The sequence below is a fragment of the Oncorhynchus gorbuscha genome, linkage group LG02 (genome assembly GCF_021184085.1).
Source record: "Oncorhynchus gorbuscha isolate QuinsamMale2020 ecotype Even-year linkage group LG02, OgorEven_v1.0, whole genome shotgun sequence".
Taxonomy (NCBI): Eukaryota; Metazoa; Chordata; class Actinopteri; order Salmoniformes; family Salmonidae; genus Oncorhynchus; species Oncorhynchus gorbuscha.
This window is the reverse complement of record NC_060174.1, coordinates 70430117-70451319: the sequence shown is the minus strand read 5'-3', so window position 1 is coordinate 70451319 and position 21203 is coordinate 70430117. Positions and strand designations below refer to the sequence as shown.

At 44.6% G+C, this 21203-nt stretch overlaps 1 protein-coding gene across 6 annotated transcripts in view; it reads left to right on the top strand.

Moving 5' to 3' along the window:
• The window catches only part of LOC124008521 (unconventional myosin-XVIIIa-like), a 123473-nt gene that overhangs the window by 61181 nt on the left and 41089 nt on the right, over window positions 1–21203 (top strand). For all 6 annotated transcript variants that reach the window (XM_046319896.1, XM_046319888.1, XM_046319870.1 and 3 more), the window contains 10 exons: window positions 4918–5056; window positions 7928–8087; window positions 8180–8366; window positions 8821–9028; window positions 9241–9350; window positions 10586–10651; window positions 15647–15775; window positions 20117–20260; window positions 20553–20642; window positions 20942–21061. In XM_046319896.1, the coding sequence (XP_046175852.1) occupies window positions 4918–5056; window positions 7928–8087; window positions 8180–8366; window positions 8821–9028; window positions 9241–9350; window positions 10586–10651; window positions 15647–15775; window positions 20117–20260; window positions 20553–20642; window positions 20942–21061 (1353 nt within the window). The remainder of the gene's footprint in view (window positions 1–4917; window positions 5057–7927; window positions 8088–8179; window positions 8367–8820; window positions 9029–9240; window positions 9351–10585; window positions 10652–15646; window positions 15776–20116; window positions 20261–20552; window positions 20643–20941; window positions 21062–21203) is intronic.

Below are 21203 nucleotides of genomic sequence, written 5' to 3'. Positions count from 1 at the left end.
TGGAAGAAAACAAAATCTGTGTTTTGCTTCTCCTCCAGTGTGTGTGCCGTGGAAACCAAAAATGACAAGGTGTTGAGAGTGTCATGGTCGGCGGTGTAATAGGTTGGTTTGAGTGCTCTACCTTTTAAGGGGTCCTGGCTCTGCTGGAGCTGTCATCAAAAGTCCTGAACCTGCTGGAGCTCAAATCAAATCAAATTTATTTAAAGCACTGAATCTCAAAGTGCTGTACAGAAACCCAGCCTAAAACCCCAAACAGCAAACAAGCAGATGGCTGCAGAAGGCCAAAGCCTTTGAAGGCTGACAAAAACAAAAGAATGGGACAGCACAGCCCACGCTCTTAGAGATCACTCTCTGTTGATGTCGAGACACTAGGATGAAAGCTGACAGTTGGATTTACACTGACACTTCAAATGTTGTCCCCTGACATAAAAGACTCAGTACCCATGGGTTCACTGGGGTCTGTTTGCTTGCTGTGAAGGCTTTTAGCGAGGCCCAGGAACAGGTTTTACTGTGTACTTGTATGTCTAACAGAGAGCTTTTATATGGCTTTGCTGAGCTTTTTCTAGGTCTAAAAGGCCATTGCACTCAACATTACTACAGTAGTTATCATTCTCTATTGATAATAACAATGTGCTAACACTGATAAAAAGCATTTTCTTCAGATTATACCAGTAGTTGGGTAGAGACTGTATGTTCTTGAACTTCCGGTGCCGACAGAGATGGCCGCCTCGCTTCGCGTTCCTAGGAAACTATGCAGTTTTTTTTTTACGTGTTATTTCTTACATTAGTACCCCAGGTCATCTTAGGTTTCATTACATACAGTCGAGAAGGTCTACTGAATATAAGATCAGCGTCAACTCACCATCAGTACGACCAAGAATATGATTTTCGCGACGCGGATCCTGTGTTCTGCCTTTCAACCAGGACAACGGAATGGATCCCAGCCAGCGACCCCCAAAAAACACAACTCCGTAAAAGAGGGAAACGAGGCGGTCTTCTGGTCAGACTCCGGAGACAGGCACACCGAGCATTCTTCTCGCCAATGTCCAGTCTCTTGACAACAAGGTTGATGAAATCCGAGCACGGGTAGCATTCCAGAGGGACATTACAGACTAACGTTCTTTGCTTCACATGGCTCACTGGAGAGACGCTATCGGAGGCGGTGCAGCCAGCGGGTTTCTCCATGCATCGCGCCGACAGAAACAAACATCTTTCAGGACAGAAGAGGGGCGGGGGCGCGTGCCTTATGGCTAACGAGACATGGTGTGATCAAAGAAACATACAGGAACTCAAATCCTTCTGTTCACCTGATTTAGAATTCCTCACAATCAAATGTTGACCGCATTATTTACCAAGAGAATTCTCTTCGATTATAATCACAGCCGTATATATTCCCCCCCAAGCAGACACATCGATGGCTCTGAACTAACTTTATTTGACTCTTTGCAAACTGGAATCCATTTATCCGGAGGCTGCATTCATTGTAGCTGGGGATTTTAACAAGGCTAATCTGAAAACAAGACTCCCTAAATTTTATCAGCTTATCGTTTGCGCAACCAGGGGTGGAAAAACCTTGGATCATTGTTACTCTAACTTCCGCGACGCATATAAGGCCCTGCCCCGCCCTCCTTTCGGAAAAGCTTACCACGACTCCATTTTGTTGATCGCTAGCTACAGACAGAAACTAAAACAAGAAGCTCCCACGCTGAGGTCTGTCCAACGCTGGTCCGACCAAGCTGATTCCACACTCCAAGACTGCTTCCATCACGTGGACTGGGATATGTTTTGTATTACGTCAGATAACAACATAGACGAATACGCTGATTCGGTGTGCGAGTTCATTAGAACGTGCGTTGAAGATGTCGTTCCCATAGCAACGATTAAAACATTCCCTAACCAGTAACCGTGGATTGATGGCAGCATTCGCGTGAAACTGAAAGCGCGAACCACTGCTTTTAATCAGGGCAAGGTGACTGGTAACATGACCGAATACAAACAGTGCAGCTATTCCCTCCGCAAGGCTATCAAACAAGCTAAGCGTCAGTATAGAGACAATGTAGAATCTCAATTCAAACGGCTCAGACACAAGAGGTATGTGGCAGGGTCTACAGTCAATCACGGACTACAAGAAGAAAACCAGCCCAGTCACGGACCAGGATGTCTTGCACCCAGGCAGACTAAATAACTTTTTTGCCCGCTTTGAGGACAATACACTGCCACTGACATGGCCTGCAACGAAAACATGCAGACTCTCCTTCACTGCAGCCGAGGTGAGTAAAACATTTAAACGTGTTAACCCTCACAAGGCTGCAGGCCCAGACGGCATCCCCAGCCGCGCCCTTAGAGCATGCGCAGACCAGCTGGGCGGTGTGTTTACGGATATATTCAATCAATTCCTATACCAGTCTGCTGTTCCCACATGCTTCAAGAGGGCCACCATTGTTCCTGTTCCCAAGAAAGCTAAGGTAACTAAGCTAAACGACTACCGCCCCGTAGCACTCACTTACGTCATCAAGAAGTGCTTTGAGAGACTCGTCAAGGACCATATCACCTCCACCCTACCCGACACCCTAGACCCACTCCAATTTGCTTACCGCCCAAATAGGTCCACAGACGATGCAATCTCAACCACACTGCACACTGCCCTAACCCATCTGGACAAGAGGAATATCTATGTAAGACTGCTGTTCATCGACTACAGCTCGGCATTCAACACCATAGTACCCTCCAAGCTCGTCATCAAGCTCGAGACCCTGGGTCTCGACCCCGTCCTGTGCAACTGGGTACTGGACTTCCTGACGGGCCGCCCCCAGGTGGTGAGGGTAGGCAGCAACATCTCCACCCCGCTAATCCTCAACACTGGGGCCCCACAAGGGTGCGTTCTGAGCCCTCTCCTGTACTCCCTGTTCACCCACAACTGCGTGGCCACGCACGCCTCCAACTCAATCATCAAGTTTGTGGACGACACAACAGTGGTAGGCTTGATTACTAACAACGACGAGACGGCCTACAGGGAGGAGGTGAGGGCCCTCGGAGTGTGGTGTCAGGAAAATAACCTCACACTCAACGTCAACAAAACCAAGGAGATGATTGTGGACTTCAGGAAACAGCAGAGGGAACACCCCCCTATCCACATCGATGGAACAGTAGTGGAGAGGGTAGTACGTTTTAAGTTCCTCGGCATACACATCACAGACAAACTAAATTGGTCCACTCACACAGACAGCATCGTGAAGAAGGCGCAGCAGCGCCTCTTCAATCTCAGGAGGCTGAAGAAATTTGGCTTGTCACCAACAGCACTCACAAACTTCTACAGATGCACAATCGAGAGCATCCTGGCGGGCTGTATCACCGCCTGGTACGGCAACTGCTCCACCCACAACCGTAAGGCTCTCCAGAGGGTAGTGAGGTCTGCACAACGCATCACCGGGGGCAAACTACCTGCCCTCCAGGACACCTACACCACCCGATGTTACAGGAAGGCCATAAAGATCATCAAGGACAACAACAACCCGAGCCACTGCCTGTTCACCCCGCTATCATCCAGAAGGCGAGGTCAGTACAGGTGCATCAAAGCTGGGACCGAGAGACTGAGATACAGCTTCTATCTCAAGGCCATCAGACTGTTAAACAGCCACCACTAACTTTGAGTGGCTGCTGCCAACACACTGACACTGACTCAACTCCAGCCACTTTAATAATGGGAATTGATGGGAAATGATGTAAAATATATCACTAGCCACTTTAAACAATGCTACCTAATATAATGTTACATACCCTACATTATTCATCTCATATGCATACATATATACTGTACTCTATATCATCTACTGCATCCTTATGTAATACATGTATCACTAGCCACTTTAACTATGCCACTTTGTTTACATACTCATCTCATATGTATATACTGTACTCGATACCATCTACTGTATCTTGCCTATGCTGCTCTGTACCATCACTCATTCATATATCTTCATGTACATATTCTTTATCCCCTTACACGGTGTATAAGACAGTAGGTTTGGAATTGTTAGTTAGATTACTTGTTGGTTATTACTGCATTGTCGGAACTAGAAGCACAAGCATTTCGCTACGCTCGCATTAACATCTGCTAACCATGTGTATGTGACAAATAACATTTGATTTGATTTGAATTCAGAAAGAGCCATTTGAAGAGAAAAAGGGGTTAGAGTTCAATTATACCAAAAAACTCAATTGCGGCCAGCATTCTAGTGGTAATTTGTGAAGTGGCCTGTTTAGAGCAGGCTGCCTGAACGCTCCAGTGCTCTCTGAGCTATTACTCTGATATTAGGCCTAACAAGAGTCATGGCTAATGGCCTGTCCCTCTCTGCTGTCTGGACCTTAAAAAAACCAGACTCCAATTGCTTTATGAAAAAGAACTGTTGTATTTTTTTGTGGTTGTTATTTAATAAAAAGCATGAACCTGAAAGCAGTGTTTCACTGTATTGTCAGCGGGGTATTTTGGTGCTAAATATGGTAAACTGACTCCTTTACACTATTTTGTGTCAGTGTTTGTTGTGGAAATAGTCCGGAGAGTTGGGAGTTGTTGTGGTATTCCAGGTGAAAGCCTTACAACAAATGCTGATGAAATTTCCTCAGGCTTACAGAATGATTCCCACAAAGTAGATGGTTAGATGATCAGAGCTGACTTCGCTTCAGGCCTTGGAGTTTGAGTAGGAGTGGGCTGGCTGGCTGGGTGTGTTTGCTAAAGTGAGTCAGTATGTGTAGGCTGAAAAGCAAACGGATGCCCAGTTAGTCTGTTTGTGTGTATTTTGGTGAGACTGTTGATTCTACAACCATCTGAAGGACTGAAAATGTGTCAAGAGTACAGTAGATGTTATCTATTCAGTGAGGTGAGGGGTTGGAAGCGAGTCTGACCTGTGGGTGTGCCAGGTGCGGACGCTGAGGACTGATGAGGCGCGGGGCCTGTTGTGGCTGATGGAGGAGGAGGCTCTGCAGCCTGGGGGTTCTGAGGACACTCTACTGGGACGTCTCTTCAGCTACTACGGCCCTGCCGAGGGCGAGAGCAAAGGTACAGAGACACACACGCCTCACAAAAAAATCCAGCACTATTGTTATACTTCAAATATGATTTATTTTGACTGAATATTTATTTTGATTAAAATAGACACTAACCTACACTTATCACACCTACTATGCCTACCAATCTGGTTTTATATCATCCAATCTTATCTTAATACTACTTCTCCAAAATAAATCAATAGTAATTCAGCAGAGGGGCAGAGATTCACAGGAAGCCCATCTCTGCGGCCAACTCTAGCACCCCTGGAATGGCTTCCAGTTTCTCTCTTCATCAGAAAACAGCAACTTGTTGCCTGAGGTCACACGCTGATCATAAAGTCCCTCCTCTCTTTACTGTAAAATTCAACCTTGCACCTCACCGCCTTGTGCTTGTAGAACAGCCTGCGTTTCACCTGTTCAGGCAAGTGCTGCTTGTGGAACAGCCTGCGTTTCACCTGTTCAGGCAAGTGCTAATTGTGGAACAGCCTGCGTTTCTCCTGTTCAGGCCAGTGCTGCTTGTGGAACAGCCTGCGTTTCTCCTGTTCAGGCCAGTGCTGCTTGTGGAACAGCCTGCGTTTCTCCTGTTCAGGCCAGTGCTGCTTGTGGAACAGCCTGCGTTTCTCCTGTTCAGGCCAGTGCTGCTTGTGGAACAGCCTGCGTTTCTCCTGTTCAGGCCAGTGCTGCTTGTGGAACAGCCTGCGTTTCTCCTGTTCAGGCCAGTGCTGCTTGTGGAACAGCCTGCGTTTCTCCTGTTCAGGCCAGTGCTGCTTGTGGAACAGCCTGCGTTTCTCCTGTTCAGGCCAGTGCTGCTTGTGGAACAGCCTGCGTTTCTCCTGTTCAGGCCAGTGCTGCTTGTGGAAGCGGAAGCTGGTCATATATAGGGACTGGGTCTTCCAGTCGCACTCACAATGCCAGATATCTGAGAAATTCACTCATAAAACCAGTTCTATATGTACCTAAGTGCATTCTAAACATACACTGAACAAAAATGTAAACGCAGCATATAAAGTGTTAGTTTCATGAGCTGAAATAAAAGATCCCAGAACTGTTCCATATTCACAAAAAGCTTATTTCTCTAATTTTGTTTACATCCCTGTTAGTGAGCATTTCTCCTTTGCCAAGATAATCCATCCACCTGACAGGTGTGGCATATGAAGGAGCTGATTAAACAGCATGATCATTACACAGGTGCATCTTGTGCTGGGGACAATAGAAGGCCACTCTAAAATGTGCAGTTTAGTCACACAACACAATGCCACAGATCTCAAGTTTTGAGGGACTGTGCAATTGGCATGCTGACTGCAGGAATGTCCACCAGAGCTGTTGCCAGATAATGAAATGTTAATTTCTCTACCATAAGCTGCCTCCAACGTCGTTTTAGAGAATTTGGCAGTTCGTTAAACTGGCCTCACAATCACAGACCACGTGTAACCCCGCCAGCCCAGGACCTCCACATCCGGCTTCTTCACCTGCAGGATCGTCTGAGACCAGCCATCCGGTCAGCTGATGAAATACTGAGTATTTCTGTCTGTAATAAATACATTATTTTGATTGGCTGGGCCTAGCTCCTCAGTGGCTGGGCCTGGCTCCCCAATCGGTGGGCCTGGCTCCCCAGTGGGTGGGCCTATGTCCTCCCAGGCCCACTCATGGCTGCGCCCCTGCTTAGTCATATGAAATCCATAGATTAGGGCCTAATTTATTAATTTCAATTGACTGATTTCCTTATGAACTGTAACTCAGTAAAATTGTTGCATGTTGTTTTTTTTTGTTCAGTATAGAATGTCGATAATACACAAAAATAAGCAATTAACCAAATACTGATAAGAAAAAACTATTTGATAGGAAGATATCGATGCTCCTGTGCCATCCATAGTACAGACTGGTTAAATTGCTGGGTGTAGAAGCTCATTTTGTAAAATTATATGCCATTTAGCAAATGCTTTTATCCAAAGCGACATACAGTCATGCGTGCGTACATTTTATGTATGGCTGGTCCCGGAAATGGAACCTACTACCCTGGCATTACAAGTGTCATGCTCTACCGATTTAACAATTGAAAATCTTGGATAGCAGAAACAAGTTGCAGGTCTAGTTTTGAGGTTGTTGCCACCAAAAGGGATTTTCTAAATCAGCATTGGTGCCTATCGACCAACTGTTCTAATGTTCTTCATTCTACAAACATTTTGATTTCATAATTTTCAAATGTAATTGCGTTCTAATGAATAGAATCACCATGGCAAAGCAATAAAATGGGTTTCAAATCAACACTGTCACTCTTATCGACCAGACATTCTACATTCAAACATTCTACCAAATGTCCTTTGGATGATTTTCATGATTCAGAATTGCATCGTCAGGTACCACCAACCCACCAATACACTAGCCTGGTCCCAGATCAGTTTGTGCTTTTGCCTCCTGCGTTGTGATTGTCAAGCCAAACAATTGCATGGCAATTCCATAAGGAGTTGGGAAGAGAGCATTGACAGACTGGCAGTCCGGCTACCAATGCAGTGGCAGAGTTGGAAGATTACTTTATCAGAACTGCACTAATCACCCAGATATGGTGTGGTATGAAATTTACCACTCTGTTTCTATTATTCTTCACTGTAAAACGATGGGGAGAAAACTATAGCAGCAAACAGTGTTTATGTTCAAAGAATTCTCTGTTTTCTAAACTGCCATATTCTAAAATGATTTTACTTCAAAAACACAAAATATACAGGTTTATAGAAAATATATTGTCTGCTCAAAGGTGACAATGATTTGTTGTTTTTCTTCTTTTTCACATAATGTTCATTACCACACTTACTGTAGACATCCATACACGCAAACATTGGCATACATACTTGTTATCAACTCCTTTATCCTCTCTACTGGTCAGGTCACACCTTGCTGTTGAAGAGTGAGAGACTACATCACTTCCTGCTGGGCCACAGCCATGGTACAGACTGGGTGGAGTATGACGCCCGTGGTTGGCTGAGCCATGCTAAACAGAACCCTGTCTCGACCAACGCAGGGAGTCTCCTACAGGACTCCCAAAAGTAACACCCGTCCCACATAATGTTTTAGCTTGATTAGCAACACTTGCAATAGACATTTCTGACCGTGTTGGATTTGTCGTTCTCCTCTCTAGGAAGAACATCAGTGGTCTGTTTATGAGTCGAGGGGGTGGGGCCACCATCCTGTCAGGCTCCATTGCTGGCCTCGAGGGCGTTTCCCAGCTGACCTTGCGGCGTGCCACCAGCATGAGGAAGACCTTCACCACTGGGGTGGCAGCCGTCAAGAAGAAGTCCCTCTGCATCCAGATCAAACTACAAGTGGTGAGAGGCTAGGGGCCATCTGCAGGGGCCAGGTCTGGTCGAGGGACTGTGAGAGGGAGAGCGATCGAGAGGGCCCCAAATAACTTATTATATTTTCACTTCTGTTCATGTTTCATTATGTGTATATCCACGTGGTGTTGGGCCACAAGCCCCTCATTTAAATCCTATACACGAGCTGATTTAGTAAATTGAGTCTTTTAATTAGCATTGCCTAATGTACGCCCTCCCTCTGAGAGAGGTGTTCACACAGTGTTTGGGGTGGCAGGTAGCCTAGTGGTTAATAACGTTGGGCCAGTAACCTAAAGGTTGCTGGTTCGAATCCCCAAGGCAACTAGGTGAAACATCTGCCTATGTATCCTTGAGTAAGTCACGGTGCATGGTGAGGCCTTGCCCTATCCTCTAGCCCTCTATCACTGTTATCATTTGAGTCCCAGCTAACCCTTCTCTCCTTCAGGATGCTCTGCTGGACACGGTAAGGAGGTCCAGGGTTCACTTTGTCCACTGCTTGCTGCCCAATGCTGATGCCCTGGGGGCGGGCAGAGGGGATTTGGAGGCCCAGGGGGAGAGTGGAGACTCTGGCCTGATGCAGCTGGATGTGGCCCTGCTCCGGTCCCAGCTCCGCGGCTCCAAGCTGCTGGACGCCCTCAGAATCTACAGACAAGGTGAGAAGGCTGACAGAGCTAGAGGCTCTGGTTGTTAGATGAGGAAGGTCCTGACTGGTCTGACCTGCCTTGACTGGAGTCTGGTTTCCTTCACAAACAAACCAAACGACCAACACCGCTCTACTGTATGTCACGTAGACTGTGGTTAGAATAAATAGTTCTGTAAAAAATTGTAGCTCCGTAACCTTGCCCCCATGTCATTGTCTTTACAGGATACCCCGATCACATGGTCTTCTCAGAATTCCGCCACCGCTTCGATGTGCTGGCACCCCACCTGACCAAGAAACTTGGCCGCAACTACATAGTGAAGGATGAGAAGAGGGTCAGTCTATTTTTGTTTGTGTGTGTGTGTGTGTGTGTGTGTGTGTGTGTGTGTGTGTGTGTGTGTGTGTGTGTGTGTGTGTGTGTGTGTGTGTGTGTGTGTGTGTGTGTGTGTGTGTGTGTGTGTGTGTGTGTGTGTGTGTGTGTGGAGCATAGCTGAGGTCTGTAGTGTTACATTAATAATCTGAAGAGGCCGTCTCCTTCCTGGCTGTCAGTAGCCCACTGACAGAGGAATAAACCTCCGTTAATCAGAGCCATTGTGATGACCTAATCAACATGGCAGAAGCAGAGACAGGAAGGAAAGGCCTTCTAATTGCACTGGGTTTTAGGGCTGAACTTATCAACTTTGTGAAATATATTGTCTACCCTGGAGGCTGTCTGCCTGGTGGTTTTACCCTAATGATTTTCTTAGGATAGGAACTCTCCACTGCAATGTAAATGGTGAGAGGGCCTAAAAGTATTTTAGTGTGACCCAACCTGTGAAGGGAGGATTTCTAATGAGGGTTCCACTCTGAGGTTAACTATCAATGAGGGTCAATTGTGTATTGGTCCCCTGAAAGAGGAGCCAGGCTGAAGTGAAATGGTGGGGAAAAGAACACAAAAGCTACTCTTTACAGAAGAGTGTGAGAGACTGAGCGAAGGTGGTACAGAGAGAGAAAAGCAGTCAGTGTCTCGTAACGGGGTTTCTGTGGAAACGGCGTCAGACAAAAGGCCCTCAGTGCTCGGGGCTGCAGCTCCTCTCACAGTGTAATCTAGATGGGGCCTTTCAGGCTGGGGGCTCAAGTGGACCTGTCCACACCACCCAGGGAAAGGGACGGTTGAGAGACACACAGAGACCGACTGTAACACAGAGAGGGAGAGCTGCAGGTGGTGCCCCTCTGCAGAGACTGTATGTGTTCAAGGCTGCTATGGGGCCGAGACCACCACGGGGCCAGGAGGAACAAGCTTGGAGAAGGTGGATTCTGGAGGACGAGCTGTCTGGTCAGTTTTTGCCTCTCTCCCTGCACATGCTCTGTGTCCTTGAGAATAGAAGAGGAGAGGGTGGGAATCAGGCCGGATGTGTGAGGTAGAATGTGAAAGGACGACAGAGCAGGATTCTGTCAATCTGTCTGATTAGAGGAGTGGTTGTTGGGATGATGGGATTGTGTCAGTTGGCAGCTTGGCGGGACTGCTGTAGAGGGATAATCCGGGGGTAGAGGGGCAGGGAATGATCTGTATGTTTGTGTGCGTTTCAAGGCGGTAGAGGAGCTGCTGGAGTCCCTGGACCTGGAGAAGAGCAGCTATCACATGGGACTGAGTAGGGTGAGTACCAATACTGCCACAACATTAAAACACTTCACGCTTTGAATTAGTCACTGGTTAAACTACCTCTGTTCATATTACATTGAGTGAAAATGGGTTATAGAAACCCAGAAAACAGATGTTGTCCCATGCATACAGTAGGTTTCTTCAACTTGTAGCTAAAGATTCCTCCTTTTTCGTTTTTCCTCGAGGAATCCCAGTAAGAATTCTGAGAGAGAACGTTTTCATAATGTTACCCGTAATTTCCCACTAATGTTTGGGGGTCTAGTTTTCCGTTAGTTAGGGGAACATTCTATCTTTGTTAGCAAACGTTCTGAGAACCTTTTTAGCATGTGTTTGTGTTAGGAGAACATTCCCTTAATGTCAAACAGAACTTATCTAACTAAGAACATGGTTACAATGTTAATGTTCTAGATGTGTTTTATGGGACGTTGCAAGAACATGCGTGTCCAGTTTTCTGAGGGTTTGAAGAATATTACATCAACGTTCTACCAAACATACACAGAACATGGTTGCCATGTTCTTAGAAAAATGTGTTTTTATTACACGTTACACCTTGTAACCGTTGCCAAGCCCATCAAGGCCCTGATTGGTGAACCACTGATCCATTCACAGCTCTTTTTCTGCCTGTTGGCATGGTTAGGGATACTCACACAGTGCTTTCAACGTTTTTTATTTTTTTAACTAGGCAAGTCATTTAAGAACAAATTTTTATTTTCAATGACGGTCTAGGAACAGTGGGTTAACTGCTTGTTCAGGGGCAGAAAGACAGATTTGTACCTTGTCAGCTCGGGGTTTGAACTTGCAACCTTCCGGTTACTAGTCCAACGCTCTAACCACTAGGCTACCCTGCCGCTCCCGTACGTATTTGACACCACATAAATTATTACATTGTGCATGTTCATTTATACAGTAATTATTATATGTCCTTACCTGGGATTTGAACTCAAAACCTTATGGCTCACGACGTTCATATATTTCTGCTACGTCACCATGTCTATGTACATTATCAGTTATTTTTGACTATTCCAGGGGTGAAAGCAAGCTGGAATGGTCCTGTATGAACTACTGGTAAAATAAATAGTGGTGGTACGCCATACCGGTAAAACATGAGCCTATCACAATAATGAAAGCAGATTCCATGAAAACTGTATGCTATCACAGTATTTATCATTACCTCATGTCAGTCGCATGAACAATTTGTGAATGGTCTTGAAAACGTGTGGAATACGCTCAAAATGCGGTGTATGCATCAATTGGAGTTACAAGACTTGTGTAGGAGGCTTAGTGTAGGAGGCTTAATGAATGACAATCACTGAATATCATTCATTTAGACGTGATGCCGGAATTATTTTAGTCCAGTAGCCTAATAGTTGGAAAAGAAGTCTGGACACTGACTATAGGCCTCACATTGAGCCTATTACAATATTAACTTCTGAAGGATGAAGTGTTCCCGGCCTACGTGCAATTTCTTTCAGCAGCATAAAAGCTGACCGTATTTTATTTTCAACCACAAAAAATATGCGTCCACTAAAATATCAGAAACTTGCAGGATTGTTTTTCACAATTTTTTAAATTCCTTAAATCCGGTCATAATTATGTCATTTGGAATTATCCCTGGTTTCTTAACGTCCTCGCTCCGTGACAGAAGCAGAAATGAAAGAGAACTTTACCGATGTCAACTAGATTGTTGATGATACATTGATCATTCTATCGATTTGGTGAGCATGGCTTTATTTAATATTCTAGACGAGTATCAAGTAATGACAGAAGAGAAGCTGCATGTATCTAATTATAGACAATTTGATAGCCTACCAAATGTTGGAAATTCGAAGCAGAAAAATATATTTTAATGAGGCTTAAAACGTATTTATTCCGCACCTCCTGTCATTATGCCACCCATGAGTAACGTGCGCAGGTAGCCTACATTAAGTAATAGTTTGACAATCAGTTAACATCATAACTAGCTGTGTTTATGCCACATTAAAAAAGGGAAGCTAATACATTTTAAGTTAAAAGACATCTTTACTATTAGGTCCATAGAGATCCTATTAAATTAATATGGATACTGTATGTAATTACTGTATATGATCAAATAGATAGGTGCATGCACACATGGGAGGTCTCATATACAGAAATCCCTTCATTTGCTGAAATAATCTTTTTTTTGTGTAAAAAAAGAAAAAAAGAAAGTCATTTCACATCACATCTTGTTACTTTTGCCAAGCCAATCAAAGCCCTGATTGGTGAACCACTCATCCATTCATCTCTTGGTTTGGCAAGGTAAGGGCAATTCACACACACACAGTGCTTTTAACTTACATATTTGACACACAATTATATTTGTGCATGTTCATTTATACAGCAATTATTATTCAACATGTCCTCTCCTGGGATTTGAACTCACAACCTCTTGGTTCATGGTACATTGCATGGGACGTTGTACTCCCATCTTCCTGCACTGCCACCATGTCCATGTCAGGTATCAGTTATTCTGACTAGTCTCTCATCATTGATTTGATCGACTTATTTCAGCAAATGAAGGGATTTCTGTATATGAGACCTCCCATGTGTGCATGCACCTATCTATTTGATCATATACAGTAATTACATACAGTATCCATATTAATTTAATAGGATCTCTATGGACCTAATAGTAAAGATGTCTTTTAACTTAAAATGTATTAGCCTCCCTTTTTAATGTGGCACAAACACAACTAGTTATGATGTTAACTGATTGTCAAACTATTACTTAATGTAGGCTACCTGCGCACGTTACTCATGGATGGCATAATTTGATTTAACTTTTATTTAACTAGGCAAGTCAGTTAAGAACAAATTGTTATTTACAATGACAGCCAAACCCGGACGACGCTGGGCCAATTAGGCGCCGCCCTATGGGACTCCCATTCACGGCCGAATGTGATGCAGCCTGTAATGACAGGAGGTGCGGAAAAAATGTATGTTCTTGCAGCGTTCCCATAAAAACATGTTTAGAATATTAATATGTTTTGTTCTGAGAACATGGCAACCATGTTCTGTGTATGTTTGGTAGGAGGTTTATGGATTAATTTCCTAACTCTCAGAAAACTGGACACATGAATGTTCTTGCAACATTCCCATGAAACCTGTCTAGAACATTATCTTAAGTTCTGGGTAAGTTTTATTGGACATTAAGGGAATGGTCGCTTGGAAACGTTCCTTGAACATCACATGAACATTCCTATGAAAACGTTATTTAATGACCTAATGAGACTCTAATGTTGTGGGAATGTTTGTTGTTAGCGGGGATGTGTTTGTGACTCTGGGTGAACTGTCTGACAAGTGTTGCCTGTCATGAAAGTCTCTTGGCTGGGGAGGATGGGTCTGAGAGGCATGCTGCCTTCCAGCCTCACCGTGAGACACACAATCATGTCTCCTTTGTATGCATGTCATTATAGAGTCATTTCTGGCAGGTGATGGTCTTCGATGTTGTCTTTCGCCCTGGCACTTGTAGACTAATCACAGTAAACACTGCTTGGCACACTTCTGTTTAATCCCATCAGCTGAGAAGTGGCCCATAGCCAACAAGAAAGTATTGTAATTAAAAATGGTAATTTTTTGGGAGACAGCTGTTGTTGCCTTCGGGGTTTGGAGATTGAAATGGCCTTTGGAGTAGATTAGCACCAAGATGGTGGTTCACAAAGCATTCCAACTGTGTCCTAGCAACAGCAGTGGCCTCAGCAGAATGCCAATTAACAGCAGCACCAAATCTTCTCCTGACACTGGGTCCACCACACAACTCTCACTGTGGTAAACACTGCCACAACAGGAAGTCACGTCTCATGTCCGCTTTGATTGACCCATTCTGATCATAATATGACGCCGACACCCAGAGATCTCCTAACTTGTGGTTTTCTGATGTAGAGTTACATTATGGACAAAATGCATATGACAAACATGACTTTACTGTTTTATTTTGAAGCCAAATTCATGACATTATCCCTCTAAACATTGCTGTACAGTGTGTTTTCTGAACCCCTCCTCTTCGTATTGGTAATACAGTATATCCTGCTTAAGTAATAAAGGTAAAATAACAAAAGTGTTTGCATGTTCCACCTACTGGTTCTTTCATGTATGCCAGAGAGGTTTGATCTTTTATAAAGCACTGGTGCCTGTCAACTCTCCCATCCACCCTTCGCCTTTAAGCTGACTGACTGCCACCAGTCTTCACACTGTGCCTGACCCTGGCCTGATGATATCTCAGAGCGTATGTGAATGATAGGAGATTGTCATGTGACGGCACTTCTACTGGCCCTTTAACTCTGTTTCATCTTTGACCCGGCCAATGAGGACACAATGCTGACACTCTCTGGCAGAGATAACGGGCGCGTTCCAGCGGATCACTTTTGTTAAGTCGGTGACCATCGTTTTTCAGCGCCTTTCAAAGTCTGTTGCATAATGGGGAAGAATGACTGAAACAGGAGCTTTTGTGCGATTCATTTATATGGTGGAGTGATACAAATGAATGTGATATTTGAGGCTCTCTCACTGACTGATTGTACAATGTAGTCTACACACATATGATTTCAGTTTGTGAGTGTGTGTTATTGGAGTTGGAGACATGTATATCTCAACATTATAAATAAACACTTTCATAAACACCTTTTAGTTTCCGACTTTCGGCTATCAAAGATATACCTCCCCAACTTCCCTCCTTGACCTTCGTCTACAGTCGGTTGCTTTCACCTTACCACTCAAACACGCTCAATTACTTTATTACCCAATCTTCTTGGATTAAAGGGCCGTTGTCTTAGACTACAGTGGATGGATCTACCTCATTCTTGGTAATGTAATATATTTGTGTAATAGGTGCTAAAAAGGCATACTCTCTTGAAGTCAATTTCAAGTCAATTATGTGACCATTTTGTTTTAAATCAGCTCCAGACTTGAACAAACGTGACTATATCTGTTTTGTTTGATGATGAACTAAAAGGTGTGTACTTTCCTCCCCAGTTGTTCTTCAGAGCGGGGACCTTGGCTAAACTGGAGGAGCAGAGGGATGAGCAGACCAGACGCAACATCACCCTGTTCCAAGCAGCCTGCAGTGGGTACCTGGCCAGACAGGCCTTCAAGAAGAGGAAGGTATGCATGACTCCACCACGGCTTCACTTCATCAGAAGAAAGGCAGGATTTATAGATGGAAGCAGGGAAGGAGGCAAAGATGTACTGTGGATGTCAAGGCTATGACTGTGACTGTCCAATATGATCAGAAACTGTTTTATAGTTTGAAATCCAGGATTTATTTTCCATGATTTACATTGATAGTTTTTTGTTGTAGAGAACAGTTCAGTCTTCCTACTGTATATTCCCCCTGTTCCTGAAGTCTTTTTTTAAGACTACGGCAAGCTCTACAGTAAACTCGACAGAACAATATTTTACTATTGATTTAGAGACAGAGAATCAAACTTTCATGTGATCTAAAATAGAGAGATGTGGTTGCCTCGGGGTCTGGAGTGAAGGAGCCTGTTCCAGGTCCCATTTTAAAGGTTGTTTTCTCCGCCATAGGACTACAGCTCGCTCTGCTGTAAATCTATTGGCCTAACCCCACCCCCATCCCACCTGAATCACCCTGTCACTATCTGCACCAGGGACAGGGGGGTGACATGTCCCCCTTAATCACACTCTCATTGATCAGCTCTTTTTAAAAGCAGCCCTATTATACATGCCAGAATCTCCCTCTCCTCAGCTCTATCTCCTTGTCCCTCCATTAATCTCTCTCCACATGATATGGGGCCATCTCTCTGGCGCTGATAGCATTTCTGCAATTGATGTATGGAATCCAGCACTCCTCTCCTTCACTGTGTGATTACGCTCTGAGTGAGCAGGCTGCCTTCGTCTGGCCTGGCTAGAACTGAGTTCACTGGCTGGTACACAACCACCCACAGGACATCACTACACTCACTGGCTGGTTCACCACCACCCACAGGACATCACTACACTCACTGGCTGGTTCACCACCACCCACAGGACATCACTACACTCACTGGCTGGTTCACCACCACCCACAGGACATCACTACACTCACTGGCTGGTTCACCACCACCCACAGGACATCACTACACTCACTGGCTGGTTCACCACCACCCACAGGACATCACTACACTCACTGGCTGGAACTTTCCTTCATCTCCACACATGCTGTACACTACCTTCTGTAGCTCAGTTGGTAGAGCATGGCGCTTGTAACGCCAGGTTAGTGGGTTCGATCCTCGGGACCACCCATACGTAGAATGTATGCACACATGACTGTAAGTCGCTTTGGATAAAAGCGTCTGCTAAATGGCATATTATTATTTTGCATATTACCTCCATTTCAGCCATCCCATTTCAGCCATGTCTTTGTACTCTCTTTGTTTCCAGGATGCATCCATGTGGCTTTAAGCTTTCTGAGAAATGGACATACGCTGCAGTATCTTCCCAAGGTGGCCTATGGGAATCATTTTTTAGCTAGTTGAGCAAAAAAGCTGAAGTTTTTAGCCTTAATACATTTTTGTTATCTCTGCTTCTATTAAAGATTTGTGCTTCTCGTTTTGCCCTCATGACAAAATAAGCAGCTTTTGAGTAATGGGCATGTGGTGGAAATAGGACCCCGGGAAAGGCCAAGGTTTTCTCTTATTAAGTTCAAAGGCCATCGTTCAGAGACTGATGGTGAGGAGCGCTTTATAATCCACTGGAAAGGGCAGGAAATCACCACTGAGGAACAGTGTGAAGGCTAACTGTACCATTACTAAATCCATTATTCGGGTCGCCTATTTTTTTCTGAATGCTTTCTCCTCTGTTTCTTCCCGTACGTTTATCTTTAATAGAAAGATAAGATTCAATTCATGTTTTTTATTGTAAAATCTTTGCCTCTGAACTGAAGTTCAGGTTTTTGTGAGGTAAGATGTAGTACTCAATTATGGGTGACAGCTAAGGTTCTGTGGTTTTTATCTGGTTAGGAGTGGTTGTTTAATATCAGTGTATGGAAACGGTTGTTTCTGTTCCAGTAGAAAAATAAAGTCCAAGTCTGTGTAATTCGCTGGAAATAACATTAGGTTTTTGACTTGATTTAACATTATATGAACTTTTTAGATAATGTGTTTGTAATGTCATATAAAGTCATAAACATATGAAGTCATGACTTGATGAATATGATGTTAATATAATGTTCAATCAGGTCAAAAAACTGATATTATTTCCAGCGAACATTGAACCACCAAACCAAGAATTACTCAAACAACTCTTTAGACTTTTTCTACTGGAACAGAAACAACCGTTTCCATACACTGATATGAAACAACCACTCCTAACCAGATACAAACCACAGAACCTTAGCCGCCCTAGATTAACTATAAAACAACAAGTTTTTCATTGCAAACCTCTTGAGTCTGTCTGGTTTAGTCAGTATAGTAATGATGATAGACCAGGCCATGTGCGTTTCTCTGTCTGCTCTGAAAATATATAACATTAAACAAATATATGCAGTTTGTAAAAAAGTAGTTATTCCAAATGCACCAGCCCAAGAAATAGAAAAGTGTAATTGGAGGAATGCGGTGAAGTGGTATATTACTGTGCGAATCGAGTTCCCTCCTCCCTCTTTCCTTCCTCCCTCTCTAGCAGGAAGATTAACGGAGTGTGTCTCTATCCAGAGGCCTGTCTTATAATAATGATTGTATAATGAAACCCACTAGGGCTCTCACTCCGTCTTCCCCGTTCATGAAATTTGATTAGGCTTCCATAATGTCACTGTATGATGTATCCGTTCTCCACAGATGTGCCGTGGTTAGATGGAAATACACTCTGAGAGTGTTAGGAATGTGTTCTATGGCAGCGACAAACATACGAAAAGCCCATGGTGCTTGATAAGCGGCTGGCTGTGTCATAGAATGTCCTGTAACTTTTGATTGATTTATCATAGTTTCCAGAGCTTTTTGAAGTCGTCCCAGCATGACTTCACCAGGAATATATATCTCCCTTTCGAGAAGCAACAATTTCCCTTTTGAAAGTGTGCCTGTCTGTCTCTCTCTCTCTCTCTCTCTCTCTCTCTCTCTCTCTCTCTCTCTCTCTCTCTCTCTCTCTCTCTCTCTCTCTCTCTCTCTCTCTCTCTCTCTCTCTCTCTCTCTCTCTCTCTCTCTCTCTCTCTCTCTCTCTCTCTCTCTCTCTCTCTCTCATACAGTAGTGGAGGGAGGGCATATGGAAGACAGGATGTTTTCTTTTGAAACACAGCCCAGTCTTCCTCTGTGTGTTTTCTTTCCTCATGTATACCTCTGGGAGCCGGGGGGAATTGAACAGAGCAGCCGATGGGCTTCCTAATTAAGCGCTTGTTTTAAGTCAGCGAGTGCGCTGCTGAGTGGAAGCAGGTGGTGTGGGCGGGTGCTTCTCCTGCACCGTCAAGTAGAGCTCAGTCTTCACAAACACAGCGCACGCACACACACACATGCATGCAGGCCACACACGCATTCACGCGCAGGTAGGAGAGAGACAGACCGAACCAAAGCTATTACCCAGGCAATGACATCCACTCCTACCTAGCCCTACACTCTTACAAAAAAGGGTTCCAAAAGGGTTCTTCGTCGGTTCCCTAGATAACACCGTTTTTTTCTAAGAGTGTAGATGATTATGTCAGAATCTTGTCCCACGATTCACATTTCACATCCTCTCAACAGACTGACATACAGTAGACAGACAGACACCCTCTCAATATGAATAGCCCTTTGTTTATTTCTCTTCTGTTTGCCTCATTCATTAAGGTCTAAACATCACAAATGAGTGCTGTTGAATATGTCTGTCTGAGATTTGCTGAATGTAGCACTGTGTTACGGCTTTCATGGCGTAACAAATCCTAATTGGCCATAGAGGCTGACTTCGGGGCGGAATCTACTTGACGCTGGGAATATTGTGTTGTCTAATTGGGTTTTGCCGTAATCTGCCGCCACTACAAATGCTCATGCACAAGCTGCATGGAAATCGTGTAACACGTGGAATCGGCTTCCAAGATATATTGATGTTTGATTTAAATTCATCAAAAGAGCTTCCAGCCTTGGAAAATGGTCTGCAGCAACTCTCCAGAGAAGGCTTGACTGATGAGGCCTGGCTGGTTTGCCGATGCTGCAACACATGATTATTGGATGTGTACATGTTCAGCCATCCTGTATGTCAATAACATGGAGACGAGGGCTAGGGTTTCTCAAGATCAAAAACAGCACGTTATTCAATAGCAAAGAGTAAATCACAGTGACGTTTAGGCTGATAATACTAATCTGATGAGATATTCATTCTCTATAGTCTCTATTTCTGTAGTAGGGCTAGCTCTGTTGTACTGTACCTCCTCTGCACTGTACGGCACTATGCTTCCACTCTCTCCTCTGCATTCACACTCTCTCAGCCCCATACAGTACAGTCCAGTACCGTCGCAACCACTCTCTTTCTCTGTGTGCTGAGCAGACCCACGACCTGGCCATCCGCTGCATCCAGAAGAACATCAAGAAGAACAAGGGAGTGAAGGGCTGGCCCTGGTGGAAGCTGTTCACCACCGTACGGCCGCTCATCGAGGTGCAGCTCACAGAGGAACAGATTCGAGGAAAAGATGTGAGTATCCCTGTCTCGCTTTCTGACTCTAAGCCTGTTTCGCCATCCAACCTCACCCACTGCCAATCTGCTCCACATGACTAAAGTAAGGGTTTTCATACTTGGAAATGTGTGATTGCACACCCACGACCACGAGTCAAGTCTCCAGAGTTGCTATATGATGTCAGGTGGGAGTGGTGAATATCTCCATAGTGTTGCACAGGATTCCAACATGGCTACCTCTGCTGTAGCTATTTTCTACTATCTCTTTCCCGTTCTTATATTTGTGCTTGTACTGTATGTTCTCTTCTAGGAGGAGATCCAGCATCTGAAGGGCAAGCTGGAGAAGACTGAGAAAGAGAGGAACGAACTGAGACTGAACAGTGATCGACTGGAGAGCAGGGTGAGTCTCCTGGGGCCTTTCTTCTATGCACTGCATTCTGGGAGACAGCGTTTGCTGCAGGAGTAGTATAACTCTGTCATACTGTCTTCATTCACCAGAAGCTGTGTCAGGTTATCAACTCAAACAGTCCACCTTTGTTCAGTGTTTGACTCCGCCTGTGATAAGAAAAGTAGGCAGAGGATATGACTCTCGGGCTTCATAGGTAGCCTTTTGAGGGTGTGTGTGTAGTGCACTGTGACCGAACATAGGCCAGGCCATGGGGCATAGACATTAAATACTGTGTGTGTGTGTTCCTCCAGATCACAGAGTTGTCAGCGGAGCTTGCGGATGAGAGGAACACTGGAGAGTCGGCCTCCCAGCTGCTGGAGACAGAGACGTCTGAGAGACTGAGACTGGAGAAAGACATGAAGGACCTACAGGTACAGGCAGACTCACTCACTCTTGAGTGTCTGTACTTACACTAATGTTGTGAGCCTAAATAACAGGACAGAGAAGATGGAGCACGAACATAACATTTAGTAGGGGGAATATTCCATTTTCTGTCTACCTCTGTCTACCTCA